Source organism: Corylus avellana, chromosome ca7, assembly GCF_901000735.1.
Source record: "Corylus avellana chromosome ca7, CavTom2PMs-1.0".
NCBI classification, from domain to species: Eukaryota; Viridiplantae; Streptophyta; class Magnoliopsida; order Fagales; family Betulaceae; genus Corylus; species Corylus avellana.
The window spans coordinates 7,795,941-7,807,620 of NC_081547.1; the positions used below are offsets into that span (position 1 = coordinate 7,795,941).

General features: G+C 33.5%; 2 protein-coding genes across 2 annotated transcripts; both read right to left on the reverse strand.

Moving 5' to 3' along the window:
• Window positions 1-338: 338 nt before the first annotated feature.
• On the reverse strand, window positions 339-6,446 carry LOC132188440 (nuclear pore complex protein NUP35). The gene is made up of 4 exons (XM_059602883.1): window positions 6,262-6,446; window positions 4,882-5,493; window positions 2,255-2,366; window positions 339-945 (listed from the first exon to the last, which is right to left on the reverse strand). Exons 2-4 carry the CDS (start codon window positions 5,460-5,462, stop codon window positions 640-642), a joined length of 999 nt encoding a protein of 332 aa, XP_059458866.1. The 5' UTR covers window positions 5,463-5,493; window positions 6,262-6,446; the 3' UTR covers window positions 339-639.
• A 2,639-nt stretch (window positions 6,447-9,085) lies between these two features.
• LOC132188752 (uncharacterized) lies at window positions 9,086-9,946 on the reverse strand. The gene is made up of 3 exons (XM_059603286.1): window positions 9,762-9,946; window positions 9,594-9,656; window positions 9,086-9,416 (listed from the first exon to the last, which is right to left on the reverse strand). The coding sequence occupies exons 1-3, from the start codon at window positions 9,834-9,836 to the stop codon at window positions 9,219-9,221; spliced, it is 336 nt and encodes a 111-aa protein (XP_059459269.1). The 5' UTR covers window positions 9,837-9,946; the 3' UTR covers window positions 9,086-9,218.
• Window positions 9,947-11,680: the final 1,734 nt, after the last annotated feature.

The window sequence follows — 11,680 nt, forward strand, 5'->3', positions numbered from 1 at the left end:
GTATATGCTATATATACTGTAAATGTACAAGAATCAATTCATTGAATGAAGTTCCCAAGAGAATTTTTCTCTCAATTCTTTGTTACTTTTATTTCTTGTTAGTCCCAACCTGCACAACTAAGAGTGCTTTCAGCACTGCATTTCCCAAATAAGAAAGTGCAATTTTAAATCAAACCGCAAAAAAATTATCTTTTCAAAATGCATTTTAAAAAAAATAAAAAAATCATAATGTGTTATTTCTAGGCCTATAACAAGTGGCAGGAGCTTTTGATATCTAATGATGTTTCTTATTATGGGCCTTTGCTGGTCTTCTTATGTAGCTTGAAAATAAACAAACATAGATGAATAAAACTCAGATTATCACGCATCTTTGCTCTCACATCAGAATTCCAAATGTTTACATCTTGTCACATATCTCGAAGTGAATGGTACAAAGTCTTTGAGGATTTTAAGAAAAAGAAAAAGGAAATCAAACATTTCTCACTGGGAGGAAAGACTTTAAAAAAAAAAAAATGAGGAAAAGAAAAAGCCGCTTCAAGCTTACATGTGCTGAAACTCTCATCTGATCATTCAATTGCCTGAGTGGTTGCATATTTGATTGAAGCCAGATGGCACAAAAAAATAAACACTAAAACTGGCCTAAACTCCAAACATCAAATCCATGATTTTGGACGCCAAAGATTTTGTAGGGGAAGCAATGGCACCTCCTGACTGCCGCACATTAGTATTGCCATTTTGAAGATAGTAGGGGCGAGAAGGGGCTCTCAATGTGTTCGCCTCTGAGTATTTTGCAGATGGAGGAGGTAAAGGCATGAATCCCTGATTGTTAACCCTTTCATTCAAAGCCTGACGTTGCATTGGATCCAATGGCTTCACACCTACAATCAGTACCCCATTAATTTGCATGCCATTTTTGCTAAGAGCCTTCTGAGCATCAAAACGATTCTGCACCAACAATAAATAAACCAACCAAATCAGTAACCCTTTTGGTAAACCCCAAAAACTAAAAAGAAAAAAGAAGAAAAACAAAAAAAAGGCAGCAGATGCATATTATAACCCCTATAACAGATTAGGAAGGATTTCCCCAACAAAGTGGCAAGCTCATTGTCAAAGTAGACATGGACAACTTAGGCTCTGTTTGAGTGTTTGTTAATGTGTTTTGGGGGTATTTGTCATTTTTGGTTTTAAAAAGTATTCTAATGTGACATAAAGATGAAAACTATTTTTGTACTTTTAGGAGTGTTTTGTGTTTGGGTTACTTATTAATAATTTTATTTGGGAAGAAAAAACATAAAACAAATAAAAATTTTTAACAAATGGAGCCTTAGATACTATTTGTTTAGCATCTGAAAAATACCAGATTGATTTTGTCTGTGGATTCACAGCAAATTTTTCTTGTGTTAGCAATAAAAGTAATTCAAAAATCCTCAACTGTATACTTTTTCTTGTCCATATCAAGTTTCACATATTATATGTCACATGCAACAGATGAATTACAGCCAATATTAGTGGAAGAAAGATCTTGAAAATCCAATTTCATCTTGATAGTCTGTATACTTTAGACGTAATAAAGACTTTTTAAGTATAAAACATGGAGATAGCATTTTCTAATGTACTGAATGGAATAACATTAGTGGCTTCAGGTGCTTATAAAATTAATTTTTCAGACATAATAACGAGAAAATTTAGGAAATACTTTCTATGCAAATCATGAATACATGATCTTACTTTTGTACTAGCGGATGCCATCAAAGTGGTCGATAGTTCAAGAATTTCCATCCTAGAGTTGGTGAGAATATAAAATAGAACGGTCACTATTGACCATTGGTGCATTTGCTTAAAATCCACTGGAGCATCCAGCCAACAAGAAGCCAGCTTTGAATAGGTAAAGAATAGGTAGCAGTTTTTCCACATTTAGCAAATCAAAACAAAGCAAAAAATTTTACCAAGGAGAATGCCTTCACAAAACAAAATGTTCAGAGAAAACAATATCTACACACTTCACTATATTCAGCCAGCTTTTAAAAAATAATAATAATAATCAAGGAGATTTTAAGTCTATCAGCTTCTTAGTTAATTTAAGTCCACTCGGCATACACTTATCATTAGTAAGCATGACAAGCATGGTTTTCAATTAGACAAAGAGTTATAGTAACACTGAAGGCCCCAAGAAAAGATGGAATAAAAAGATTATTGATGTTGAATAAAAGAAGCCATATTTATCAAACTTGAAACAAGAGGAAAGAAGAAGAACCTGATATAGAATGTGCATCCAGTTAGCTTCTCTTGGACCAGGAACATGTTTCAAAATCACACCACACTTTTCAAACTCCCTCAATACTAAATTTGTATCAGCAGGGGAAAACCTGAAAAGAAAAAAGAACAGTATTAAAGACCAATAATGTAATAAGAAAATAAGCATATTTCATATACTTACATAATGAACAACTAAGGGAATATAAAAAAAAAAATAATAATAATAATAATAATAATAGCAATAATAATAATTTAAAAAAAGAAAAAAGAAAAAAAAAACATAGCTTTAAAGGGTTTAAGCCTCAAGTAAGAGGCTTAAAGGCAGACCCTAGAAGTTTCAAACACTAAAACCTCATGTTTCAAGGGTGGAAAACACCATCAGGCGTGTTCGACCTTGAATCTCTTGTCTATTATGTTTACAGATAGTCTAAGCCTAAAGAAATGCTTTAATTCTCAGATTTACCAACCCATATAACAAGGAACTATTTAGAGCCTGTTTCATAAAGTTTTTGGAAAGAGTTCTTGAAAATGCAGAACTAAAAAGTGTTTTCGGCGAGGGGCGCATTTAAAGTGTTGTTTGTGGGTTCCACAAAAAAGTTTTGTTTCTTCTATTTTCTGAACACACTTCTCAGTTTTTTCCTTTTCAAACACACTACTCAGTTTTTATGCCTTTCAGAAAAAACTTGTCAATTTCCTAAACTATTGGAGGCTGGCTTCATTAAGCAAATCAGCCACCAGGCAGATCAGTAGCCCCCTTGGTGGTCGCGACACAAATCCAGTAGCTTCCACCCTTGGAGGCCAGCCTCCACTTAAAAAAAAATTATATGTAACAAGGCAGCCTCCACACCTGAAAAATGAGCAAGTGTTTTCAAAACATTCCTATATAAAGGTGTGAGATGTTTTTTAAAAAGTGTTTTGGGATTCATTTTGAAAATTGTGCAAGTGGTAAGGGCCACATATGAGTATCCATTTGGTATCTATTGTCTGAGTTTTTTCAGTGTTTGAAAAGTGAAAGCACTTCCCAAAAAGTTCTTCAAACAAGGGCTTAGTGCATGTTTTTTAATGTATTTTTTTGTTTTTTGTTTGAAAAAATATTATGATGTGACATATATGTGAATACTATTTGTGTTTTTATAAGTATTTAGTGTTTTGAATTGTTTATTAATGTATTTGTTTTGATGACAAAAAAAAAAAAAAAAAAAACCTAACCTTAGTTTCTATATTATCGCCTTTGGAAAACATAATATGAAAAAAAAAAAAAAAAAATGGAAAGAAATTTTTTTGCTACAATATATTCAAAAGAAACATCTGAGATGGCTTAATCATTTTGTTCTTGTCAATTCTTTGCCTTCATTCAACCCTCTGCATCTTCCTCAACTTTGAACTGAAAATTCTTCTTGGTTTCATACTCTAAAAACACAAGAGGGTTGAATGAATCATTGAACTAGAGACCAATCAACAATGTTGTTATGGGAATTAAAAATCATTGAACAAATCAAAGGGAAACATTTAGTCTCTTGCTACTTGATAGAAAAGTAAACTCATGTTATTCTGCTCTCAATGAATCCACGTCAAGAAGAGGTCATTTTCCCACTGACAACCATTAAGATCAAAGTTCCACACGTTCTCTTATATCTTAAACATAAGAGGAATTATAAAGCCAATGAAACAAAACAAGAATAAGATCACTATTTTACTTTGTTTAAGTAAACTATTAGTTGTAAGATCCCAAAGAGCTATGTGTTTTAAACACTTGAGGAGATGAAATATACAAAAGGTTAAGCATGCATAAGACTGTAAAAGATAAAGCAGAGAATGCCATATGCAAATCAAATTTCACTTTGTTTAACAACCAATAGAACTTCCATGTGATAGTGCTCTCAAAAATATATGGAATAGCAACAATGAATACAGTATTTGTTTAAAATGACATAAGAACTTATGTAACTCATATAACTTCAAAAGTGTTTCAAGCATGTCAAAATGCAAAAATAATATCATATTCAAGAGTCCGTCTCCATTCAAGTTTAAAGCATTGAGACTATCAGTGGAAATCATCTATTGGCTACAGTTCTTCCACTCCACCTAGTGGTCCTGCATCTTGAGAAAAATACTTCAATACCAAGTTACTATTAATGAGGAAGTTTACTTAAATGATGAATCTTCATCCCAAGTAAAACAAATATGTATAAAATGTAGCCTGCTTCGTATAAATTTTGCAGTCAAAAGCACTTGCACTAATAAACCAAAAATCACCATTGATGACACAACTGCTCATGCCAAAAAGCAACAAAAAAGAAGCAAAGAGGACTACAATTTAATTTTCAAATAATTTGCCATCACCTTATACTGAACCATCCCACCAGTGCTTGTTATCTATAATTGGATCTCCTTCTTTAATGTCAGACAGGACAAAGCCAAACTCTATCAACCCCAGGCATAAACATATAAACTCAGAAAATCACTATTAACAAAAGAATGTGTGGCAAACATTTAAAGCAAATATCCCTTAATATGCATCCATTCTAGAGCTCTGAACTACATAGAAGATGGATGAAAGGGAGATTAAAGCCAAACAATAAATAGGTAAAACCATAAAAGACAAAAGAAAGAATAAAACAATACCCATAAACAGTAACCCATTCTTCCTCATTGAGGTTCCCTGCGGGCAAGCAATTCCTCTGTATCTCTGGTCTTGCAACTTCCCTTGGGGGCGGAAGTGTGATCAACGCAACAGGCTGGACCACACCCTCAACAGGCGAATTCTTTCCTTTCTCATCTTGCTCACTGCCACTCTTTGCAGGTGTTGTAGGCGACCACCAACTCAAACCCACCGAACCCTGTTGGTTTTGCTGTGCACCCATCATGGCATAAGAAGTGCTTGTCTCTGATTTGCCCTTCCCTGAAGTCGAGAAGTCTCGACCAGAACTCTGGATTGGAGTTCTGGGGTCTGATTTGACTTCTGGAGATAATGGGTAATCTGGAATTCCAGATTCAGGGGAAAAATCTGAGCGGTCTTCCAAGGTGAAGACAGGAGGCGGCGGAAGATCTGAGCCTGAAAAATTCTCACGCCATAGAGCAGATACCGCAGCTGCCTGGCCTGGAGTTGAAAATTTTCCCCTACGGGCAGAAACAGGAGATGCCAAATCTTGGAAAAACAATGAATGTCTCCCAGATTTGGGAGTTCTCTGTACTGTCGTGCTCATCTTTCAATATTTTCAGAATGAAATACAGCCACTGCAAACCAACAAGGAACTAATTACCCCACTGTTCTAAATATCAAAAAGATACAAACTCAAGTAGACCAGAGTGAAGATTTTAGTCTCAATTTAGTGGCATGTGTTGATTCCTGAGGTCACAAATAAATATAATCCAAAAAATTATTATGTTCATTCCTCAGATAAAAAATAGATACTATCAAATAATTTAAATTATTAATCATTTCTACATTTTCTCAGCAATGAAAATTTTCATTAATTGAACAAGGACTACACGTATTTTAAAAAAAAAGTGGTGAGGAAGCAGCAAAGCAAATCCAGCTTCGGAAGCTAAATTTCATTGATAAGTAATAAAAATATTCACTAGAAAATTTAAATAAATCAGGTAAGAATTAGCTGCGGAAATCCAGGCTATGGAAGCTAAAATTCCTCAATAAATGAACAGAAATTGGAGTGCAATTTAAATCAAAAGAAAATTCTAAGCAATTCTAAGAAATACTCGACTGACTAGCTAAGCGGAGAACTCTATACAATCAGAGTCGCAACAAATCAAATTTAACATCCACAACTTTTCCTACGTCTGGTTACCCCGAAAACCCAAAAGTAATTAAAAAATCACCTCAAATAAACCAAGCAGTAGCGCTAAACTTCCTTCCGAAGCTAAACATAGAAACTGTGGAATTTCAAGATTGCAACTAAAGGAATAAACAATTCACATTTTTTTTTTCTTTTCATTTCCTGCGTTTCCTCAACAACCAAACGGAAATCAGAGAGAGATTGAGAGTACCTGGCGAGATTTGAGACCGATTAGAGTTTATGAAACGTAGAGGGCGTTTTTGCGTCAAGGGTTTCTTTTGGCTTTTTCCCTCCCAAAAGTTCGAGAACAGAGCTGCTCCAAATGGAACGAAACCCTAAACCTCAATTCAATTCAAATTTGATCTTCGATCAACTTTTACGGGTTTTACCGAGATGACTGAAATACCCTCCCTCTTCCGCTTTGGTCTTATAGCGCGGTTCGCTATCAGTAAGGTTACTTTTGGCCTAAAAGATATTTGGCGTGAACTACCTTAAGAGTGAAGTAAAATATCACGAGGGCAAAATTTTTTTTTTTTCTTTTTTTGCATTAAAATATTAAAAAATATATATTTTCTGCACGGCGTGCTAAGCACGCCATGTGCTCTGAATCACGACTCCTATCTTAATATTTGGCGTAAAACTCGCTTGAAACTAAACTAAAATATTAAAAGAGAAATTTTTTTTTTTTACCATTTGATAATTTTTTAGATTGGTTTGTAAGAATTAATTACAAACTAGTTTGTAAAAATTTTGGTTATGTTTGTAGCTAATTTTACAATGTTGTACTTGGTATGAAGAACCAAAACGTGTGAAATCAATACAGAGAAATAACCGGTTGATATGATAAAGACAAATTAGGATACGATGATAGACAAATCGAAAGAGAAGATGGGGGGCAAGTGCAATTGCAAGAGATTATGAAGGGAAGGTAATGGCATCTATGTGCTCCTCAAACCCGTAAATGTCTAACCCAACAGTGGCGGAAGCTTTTGCAGTGTGGAAAGTTGTGAATTAAGCAGAGACTCGGGGGTTTCAAAATGTTTTTTGTGGAAGGAAATGCTCTGGAAATAATACAGGCCTTACGAAATGAAAGACTATGCGGGAGTCGGTATGAACAGCTTATTGATGATGCAAAAGTTGTGTTGAATAGTCTCCATTTGTGGTATGCGGGGCACATCAAGAGGGAAACCAACTTTGCTGCTCACCATTTAGGGAAGGCAGCTATCAATCAATCCTTGAAAAATGTATGGGTGGAAGATTATCTTGTATTCATTAAAGATATTGTAATTTCTTAGTAAAAGCTCTGAAGCAACTATAGCCGAAGTTACAAGGTTACAAGTGTAAAAAATTATGTATTACATTCCAGACTCAAACAAAATCAACTAACCTATGGCTAATTTTCAAATTAAACAGCAGATCTACATCAAACAAACTCAAATCAATGCATAGATAGCTTTTATTCCTCAGTACTGAGGGTAGAGAACCCCAAGCCAAAGCTCATCCTCCTCAACCCGAAAGTCAGGATAACATTCACATCAACAACCCAAAGATTTAGACCAAAGCAACAAACCTAAAATATGTTAATATAAATCAGTAATTTCGCCCTCGTCATTGTTTACAAAAACATAAGTATATAACACAAAATGTGGATGAACAAATATATAAATTTGGAAGTTTTCCAACATAGAGTATTTTTATATATTTTATGAAAACAAAACTACATGCATTTTTTTGTCTATCACATTGTTTTAAATATGTTATATATTAACATTTTCTATATGCATATATAAGTGACTTAAATATTGTTTCAAAGTAATTAAATTTTATTACAAATATGCAAATTTCAACTAACCTATATTAATCTTCTTCGTTCCTTTTTCTATTCTTTTAAGTTTGTGAGCGTGTGAAGAGGTTTAAGAACTTCATAATCTATATACAAATATCTCCTTTTGCTTGAAAAAAAAAAAAAAAAATAGGAGCTATTTGATCCTAGTACGTCCCTGGATGGCTTGTTTCTCGTACGTTGGGTCATTTGGAATGCATCGTTAGATGCTTCTTAACATTAGCAACTAAGCTTAATTTGCCTCAATTTTAACCCAAGCTCCATTGTTGAACTATGCGCCCATATATTGATTGCCCTTAATTATATAGGATGGAGGGATTGCATGCATCTAAAATCGAGTGTTTACCAAAAAAAAAAATCCAATACTTCATTAGGAAAAAAATGTTAGAGAAATATTAGGCCAGATGTGGACCACATTTGACAATGATACACTTGGACTTGGGCTGAAGAGATCATGATATATAAAGTCTAATTAAAATGGGTCTTAGTAGAAGTTATTATTAATTGAAAGGGTATCAATGAAATGATGTTTTTGATGGGAAGTAATCTTTCATGAAAAGTTATAACAGTTGATCAATTTCTAAAAAAATAGTATATATATATATATATATATGCCAGAGAGATCACATCTCTTTTTTTTTTCTCTTTTTTTTTTTAAAAAAAAAAATTTAATCAAACAAAGGAAACGGGGAAGGGACTACAAGGGAGGGTCTTTGCCACTCCTAAACGAACAGAACAAAGAAAAGAAGAAGAAGTGGGAGATATGCCTGAGAGATCACATCTCTTATTCATGCTTACAGAATTCTCTCTCTCTTTAGAAGGATTATCTGTTCTTTTTGCTTGAATTTTTCCGATGCAGATTTGTTTAGCAAGAATAATGGATTCCACGAATCAAGGTAAGTGCACCATCTTCGATTTATTTAATTATGATAGTTAAATTCTAACAAAAAAATTCAAAGTATTCTCAATAACGGTTTATAAGTCTGGCCTAAAATCCAAACACTCATCAATGGCAATTAATTATATAGTCTTATAAAAAATATACCCCTCCCCCCCACCTTTTTTTTTTTTCATTTTGTAGGTCTGCTTTTCTTTCATGTTTTGTTTAGTTCAAACTTGTAAAAACCATGTGTCACATATGGCCATGCCAAGAAAATCGGCATCCGATAAGGAAATAGTTTTATTGCAACTCTTGATATCACTCTCGCTTACAAATATAATTTATACATAACAATATTGACCAACAAATAAAATAACATACTTTTTACATGCTAAATAACACATGTCATTTTTATAAGCTAATTTGTAAGAAATTTATGTCCGTTTCAAAATGGGGCGGAAAGGGGTTCCTTGAGCCTCACTTGGTCCGGGGATTCGACGGTGGTAGTAGTGCAAGAGCATTGGGAAGGTAGTTCAATAATATTGTGAGCCTTCTCCTCGCACTCGACAGCCTTCTGAAGTTGTTTTCCCTCTTCCATGTATCGCTCTACATCCTTTACTGCAACCTCCAATGGTCTCGATCCCTCCATACACATGCATTAATAAGCAGCATGTTAGTAAAAATGAAATTATTAAATTTTAGAAAAATGCTATAAAACTGTTGTACAATTAGTACGTGATTTTTTTAAATTTTTTTTTTACGACCCTTATAGATCCAATTGCTGATTTGAATAATGTATGTTAACGTTATTGAAACACACCTCAATGAATATGGTTGACCCTTCATTTGGTTCCATCTTCTGAGCTACATCTGCAGCCACTTCCTGCATTACCAAAACTCAAAATTAAACACCATTAATTCTAAGCATAAAAGCTAATGCAATAGAAGGGTGAAAAAGAAATGAGATAAAAGTGATAAATATACCCACCCTGGCACGGTTAAGTTGCCCTTGGTTCAAGGTCTTGGGCTCCAATTCGATGGAGCAACAGATGTTAGCAGCCATAGCCAACTGTATCGCAGAAGACCAAATATCTTAATCAGACTAATTGGGTAGCAATTGCTGCCCATCACCACCAAACAATGTTATTATAAGCAGTGCCTAATTCATTCATAGACTTTTCTCTAGATCTCTAGATCTCTCTCTCGATCTCTTTATATATATATATATATGGCTAAAGCAGGCAATAATGGTGATTTATTAAACTCACGGGGTCGCTTGATTTTCAATGTGGAAATTAGAGGCTAGAGATGAGCAAATTAAGTAAACTCTCCCTCTCATTCACATCCCGTGCCTCTCGTGTAACTTTAGACTGTTGAAGACTTAACATTTATCTTCAACGAGTACTCGTGGGCTCAATCTTTTTCAAGGGAGAAATACATTTATATCATTTAATTGGTCCCGTGCGTGCGAACGATTACAATTATAGCTTTAAAGACCTATTTTGGATTGTGTTTGAGGGGTCTAAAAGTTATTTTAAAGTCCGTTTGAATAAAAAAATACTCGTTTAGTAAAAGAAATTAAAAGTGATTTTAAGGGTCCAAAAAATAGCTTTTGCCCAAAAGCTCTTTTTGACTTAAAAATTCTATTTTTCAAACGCAATTCCAAATAGGCTCTAAATTTGGTGAAACGTACCGCTACCTTTAATTTATCTATTTACACAAATTTTGAATAGAATTTTTGTGTTATTTGGTTGGAAAGTATGAGACGAAAAAGAAAGCCAACGAGTAGGACTAGCCTTGCATTTTGTGATCTGATGTGCCACCCATTGTCGGCCCAATATCCAAGCTTATATATAGAGCTCAATGGGATGCATTAATTAATATTTTACATGACATTTTATCTCAAATAAATTATAGGTATATATATAGAGAAGCAATTTTCAACAATCTCTTTGATCGAACAATTTTATTAGATTTTGGCACTTATATATGGAGATCATAGTTTCATTTTAATTAATCTATATTCGAGTTGGAATATTCGGGTTTGATTTTTTTTTTTTTTTTTTAAAACGATTGACCTGATTTTTGTCATGCTTAAATTTTGAAAATCCGCACCGTTTCCGTTCGCATTAATTATATGTGAAGTTGCTTTAAAATAAGATTAATTAGGAAACCAAAGCATGAGCATAAATTAAGTTTATATAATTAAGGTTGATTCTCCCCTAATAAAATATATAGATCACGTCTATATATATATATATATATATATATATCGTAGCTAATTATTTAACATGCGATCACGCCAGATTGTTTCAGCCTAGCTAGCTAGTCAAATATAAATCACCTTATTTGTCAAATTATATATATATAAATTGAGATGATAATCGAGATGGAATGAGGGGTACTTGTCAATAATTGGCATGAATGAAGTTGCTTTATATAAACTAATTAAGATTACTTTCTGTTAATTCGATTCAATACATCGCTACATTAATCTTCTAACCAAAAACAATGCATATATGTCTCATAACGTCCAAGCAGTTTGCTTAATTCACCTACTGTACTTCAGAAAGCTGCATGCCCAACAGTTTTACTATAAATCAACTATTTAAAGGGTGTTTTTCTTAGGTTTAACACCTAAAATATTTAAAGTAAATAACAAAGATTAAAACTGTATATATATTTGTTAAATCATCATTTATTTCAAAAAGTTAATTAACACGAACACAAAAAAGCTTGAGATGTCATTTTGTCCAGAATTATGATCGAGTAATCAGCCTTTGCAAGGCCAACGAGATTAATTAACTTTGACCGATTCATGGTAGTCAAAGCTTGCGCACACACGTACATCTATATATATATATATATATATATGAAGTGGAGGCCGTATATATATATTTCAGAAAC

Bases quoted from the DNA above. Each gene is read 5' to 3' on its own strand.
- LOC132188440 (XM_059602883.1), bottom strand. From the start codon at position 5,462: ATGAGCACGACAGTACAGAGAACTCCCAAATCTGGGAGACATTCATTG. The intron at 2,367-4,881 runs GTATTGTTTTAT...TTTTCTTTTCAG, and splicing joins GAATGGGTTACTGTTTATGG to GTTTTCCCCTGCTGATACAA. The intron at 946-2,254 runs GTTCTTCTTCTT...TTGTTGGTGCAG, and splicing joins GGATGCACATTCTATATCAG to AATCGTTTTGATGCTCAGAA.
- LOC132188752 (XM_059603286.1), bottom strand. From the start codon at position 9,836: ATGGCTGCTAACATCTGTTGCTCCATCGAATTGGAGCCCAAGACCTTG. The intron at 9,657-9,761 runs GTGGGTATATTT...TTGGTAATGCAG, and splicing joins GGCAACTTAACCGTGCCAGG to GAAGTGGCTGCAGATGTAGC. The intron at 9,417-9,593 runs GTGTGTTTCAAT...ATGTGTATGGAG, and splicing joins GGTCAACCATATTCATTGAG to GGATCGAGACCATTGGAGGT.